The 4,967-nt window shown below is 37.0% G+C and overlaps 1 protein-coding gene across 1 annotated transcript; it reads right to left on the reverse strand.

Moving 5' to 3' along the window:
- Positions 1 to 411: 411 nt before the first annotated feature.
- SGO1 (shugoshin 1) lies at positions 412 to 4,960 on the reverse strand. The gene is given in 9 exon segments (XM_003207182.3): positions 412 to 968; positions 1,205 to 1,379; positions 1,814 to 1,955; positions 1,958 to 2,670; positions 3,226 to 3,377; positions 3,530 to 3,594; positions 4,048 to 4,152; positions 4,441 to 4,637; positions 4,726 to 4,960. Coding segments are annotated over 9 exon segments (1,827 nt in total). The 5' UTR covers positions 4,862 to 4,960; the 3' UTR covers positions 412 to 826.
- Positions 4,961 to 4,967: the final 7 nt, after the last annotated feature.

Raw genomic sequence — 4,967 nt, forward strand, 5'->3', positions numbered from 1 at the left:
AGCTTTCTGCCAATTGTTCTATCAAATACCAAGTTTTCCTCTGGTAAAGGTTCTTGCACAGTAAGACCAGAATTATGAAGTACATAAATAGTAAGGCTCAGTACTCTGGCTTACAGTTTACTTCCAGTCTCCAAAACAGAAAGCTCTTCACAACATTCGCAGATAAATAAGATTAGGAACAAAGCAAGTTAAACTTATGTTTATAATGTTATAGAAGTAACAACTAGAATTGAAACTTTTGAGAGCTCACACAACACAACTGAACTACAATTGACATTGTTACTTCCAAGCATACTCAATATGAGAAGGGGAGGAAAGGAATGCACTGGCTTTCACTCTGTCTATAGGTGACACTGCTACCCTTCAAGCAACTATGGAAACCCTGTAAAAAGGACTCCAATCAACTCTGAGTGCTTTCCAACACTAACACTTTTATTATAGGCTTCAATACGAAACTATTACATAAATAAGATCTGTACAAACATGGATAACTGTTGAACTTAAGTACCTGAAGTTTGCTTGCGCCAACCACAGTCAGATGAAGCAGGATTTAAGTCAGAAAATTTTGATCATCTTTTCCAGATATTTCTGATGTATTTACAAATTTACAAAGTAGGATGTCTCCCAAAAGAGTTTAAGTGGAATCACCCTAGTTACAGAAGTAATCTCATGTCTTCCACATTCTTAAGAATAAGTCACTTGATTAAAACCAAAACCCACTTTGTTTTATATCCAGTTAGACACCTAGAAATAGCTATAGTATAGTGTAAGTTTGCTGGCTGAAGGATTTCCTCTCTTCATAGTTCTGTTAGCATCACAGAAAATCTCAACAACCGCCAACAAATTTCTCATTATATTTTGAAAGAGATTTCTTCTTAGTGGAATTGCGTTTAGCATCTTTTTTCTGCTTGAAAATTGGAGAATTCAGAAAGCATACATCCGTAAATGGATCTCCTCTTCTAAGTTTCCTGTTTAAAAAAAAAAGAAGAAAAAAAAAAAGCAGCCTGAGTTCTCTTTCCTTCCTTATTGAAAACATTATCTTCCCATTAGGAAGTTCAATTTCACATCAACTATTTCACACTACTGCCAACACACTCCTTTGAATATTTCGCTAAGAACTTATTAACAGCATTTAAGTACCCCTCTCAAATAATTCATTTAATGGATTATCATTAACTTTATATCAAACTGAAAAAACACCCACCCTATAATACTTGGTTCCTTATAGTTCACAGTAAGTGTACAGCTTCTTCGTTTGCGTTTCGGAGATGGTGATCTTTCACCTGCAGGGCCAACAGGTGCATTCCCTTTGCTTAGGAGTGATGAAGCAATGTTAGTAACATCACAGAGATGACTATGAAATGACTTAGAAGGTTGCCCTGCAAAAAAAAAAAAAAAAATTTAAGAAAATTAGTCATGCTTCATCAAAAGTTGTTTAAGACAACTCAGGCAAATATACCTTAACAGACAACGTCAATGAATAAAATAGACATGAAGAAAGTCAGCTATAACTATCATCTCTATCTTTCAGTGTCTCTCAAGATTATGCTTTTGATCTCCCTTTTTCAGACTCAGCTTTAGTACACCTTGAAATACAACTAAAATACAATGTTAATTCATTGTTGAGCAATTTCTTAAACAAAACTTAAAGATAAGTTCAATTTCTGCTCTGAGAAAAAAGGTGGACAAAAGAGTGAATCCAATTATTTTCAGCAACATTATTCTGTTTCCATTAAAAACATAAAAAAAGCCTAAGCCTCTGGAACAATGATAAAGCTCAATGAAACAATTACAGAGCACTTTACAAACTTACTAATAGACTTTTCACTTGATTTATTGACTTCAGTCTTTTTTTCAGTCTCTTCTTTATGGAGTTTCTGCTCATGCTGTGCCAGACATCTTTGAGACCTCGGCCTCACATGGATTGGTGATGTACCCGTCTCGTCCACTGAACTTTTCCTTTTTTTTGTTTATTCTTATAAGGTACATAAAGGCTATCATCTGAATCTCCTTCAGTATCACTCAACTCGATGCTATTAGATTCAGATGACTCTTCTTTGTCACCCACATCAGTATCTCTGTCATTCACCTTATTTTGTCGGAAAGGTGTAACGTGGACGCTCTCTTCAAAATTAAAATCATAAGCATCACTGGAACCACTCAAGTTGTCCAACTTTTCTTTGCAAGCCTCTTTACCTTGTCTTTTCTTTGACCTTGGTCTGGAAGTATCTTTAGTCCCTCCCATTTTCACCTTCTGATCCTTCTCTCTCCTGACTTGAGAGTCTTCTCTGCTTTTACATGCACGCTGTTTAAGATCTGAACTGTTGCCTGCACTGACCTTTGCAGTTTCAGAATCCACCTGCCTTAACACTGGCTCTGAACCTACTTTGTCTACCTGAGAAATACCTGAATGTATATTTTCCACAGTACAAACATCTAGACTTTTCTGAAGCCTGATTTCATCCTGTTTAAAAGGCTCTTCAGCTGAATCAGATGCTTCCAAATTGTCCAAGATGCCAGTGCAAAATTCATCTCTTTTTGTCATCTTTGAATAGCGGCGCCTGGTAGACACGTTCTTTGTTAACATATTACCAAATCCATCTTCTGCACTTGAATAAACATCTCCCAGCACTGATGCAATGCTGTACACATGAAAATCAGATTTTTGCCCTCAAAATTGAAAAGAAAGAGTCACATTAAAGCTAAATAGTAACAATACAAAGAGCTTTTATTCAAGTTCTTAATCTGTCAAAAATTATGATGATCTTATTCAAATCTCTTGAGAAAATTCTATCTTGATTGCTATGTATTAGTATAAGTTATGTTTAATACAAAAAGCAGTTAAGAATACTAAAATCCGGATTTTCCTGAAATGTTTTATTTGGAGAGGTTACCCACGGGTCTTTTGTTTCTCCAATTTTTTGCACTTTTACAGTGTTGACTTTTTAATTGCATGACTGAAGATTAATTTACTCTGATCAACTGTTTGGTAGATAAATGAAACTAGGTTGCAGATATATGGAAGAAAAAGCATTTTCAATCTGATCCCGTATTTTGTCATGCACCTTCATTCAAAAAGCTTACCAGCTAGCCAGTATTGTAAAGCTCAGATAGTAATAAATGAAAACTACTACATCAAAAGCAGTAATTCAGTTTTAAACTTGTATTCACACATGCTTTCCCTGCTTTTGAATAGAGCAATGCCAAATACTTCAATTTGTTTACCTTTGTCTGGAATTACTTTGGCTAAGGAAGTGTCATTGTCAAGTTCCTCGCAGATCTTGAACACAGAATGACCTGGTTCACTTTTCTCACAATCAGCTTCCAAGCTACACTGAAGTACTTGATCATCTCCATCAGCAGGCCGTGGAAGCTCTCTGGAAAAAAAATACCAAAGGTAACACTGAATAACAATATATTTTATAACAACGAACTGCATCTACTACATAGAACTTCTTCCCCTTTCTCACAAAATTAATTTTACTCTAATGGAATTTTCAAATATAAATAATTAACAAAACATACTTACACAGAACATCTCACTCCTACGTCACTGGAATTATTTTCAAGCACTGAAGTACACACTCTCTGATTCTGTGGAGAAAATAAATCTTGCTTTGACTCAACAGCTGAAATAAGCTCGGGCCATATGAAGATTTTAGAAAGTAGCCCAATTACACAAAGAAGAGCCAAAAGGACTCCTGGTTGCTTTTATTTGCTTCCTGACTGGCTGACACAAAACATTGCAGGAACTCACTCAGTTCCATCAAGTCAACAGTAACTCCTAACCCAATCATACATAGTTGACAGGGGAAGGAACGGTGAGGATGATGGGGAGGGAGGAAGACACAAAGCCATAGAGAATCAGGGTGCACCTTTCACCCTACAGCAGAGCCTCAGTCCTGCTATACACCCACACAGAGGTACTACTCTGACCTCCAAACGGAGCCTCAAATCTCAAAAACTGAAGCAACATAGAGGCATGCAAAGGAAAAAGGGAAAGAATTCACAGAAACCCCCCCTCCCCAGAGAGGGAAAGGTACTCACTACACTTCTGGAACACAAATCCTTCACTGGGCCAAGGAGATCAACTGACTCCAATAAGTTCTGAGAAACTTTTGAAATTATCTCACTGAAGGCTGACAGTCTAGTCTAAAAGACAAGAGAAGGAAAACAACGTTGTTGCTGTTATATTCAGGTATCGGTTAATAACATAATATCCTTTCACCAATATTACAAGATAACTACGTTCCGAAGATACTGTATAAAACACCTGCAATTAGGTGTTTTAACTGTGATTACAAAGAAAGTTCTATGCATTAAGTTCATTTTGTGAAATGTTTAAATTCACGGTTATTTTAATATTAAAGCTATTACTGGATCATTTGCACTGATTCTCACAGGAAGCTTCACCAAATTATAAAGATATGATTAAAATACCTCAACAAGTCCTTGTGCTTGCCTGCATGCAAGATTTCTTTGCAAGTCAAACATCTGAAACTTCAGATCTTGATACTCTTTCCTTAGCTGTAGGATAAGAGCTTGAGCATCCCTCAGTTTCAGCTTTTCTTCCTGCAAAGCCTGAGCCAGAGCTTTGTTGTTAGCCTGGAGACTTTTCATTTTCACAGAGGTGGTGGCTGCAACAAAACAGCATGCATTTCAACTTGGTTAAAAACAAAACAAAAACCTAGAAGAACTATACATTAAGATATTCAAGTATCTTACTTGCTCTTTTGCATTTCACAGTTGAGATCTGGCTGATTTTACTCAACGTCAGCCATTTCTGATTTCTCTTCTCTTTCATCCGTTCCTTTATGTCGCTCAGACTGTCTTTGAAGGGCTTTTTCAGATGCTCAGCCATCTTCGACCTTTACAAACAGAAACGGCAAAGGGCTCGTTCAGCTGCTGATCCACAAGGCCACGCCACGGCGGGAGGCAGCGGACCCCTGAGCAGATAGCAGCCGCGG

Source organism: Meleagris gallopavo, chromosome 6, assembly GCF_000146605.3.
Source record: "Meleagris gallopavo isolate NT-WF06-2002-E0010 breed Aviagen turkey brand Nicholas breeding stock chromosome 6, Turkey_5.1, whole genome shotgun sequence".
Lineage (NCBI taxonomy): Eukaryota > Metazoa > Chordata > Aves > Galliformes > Phasianidae > Meleagris > Meleagris gallopavo.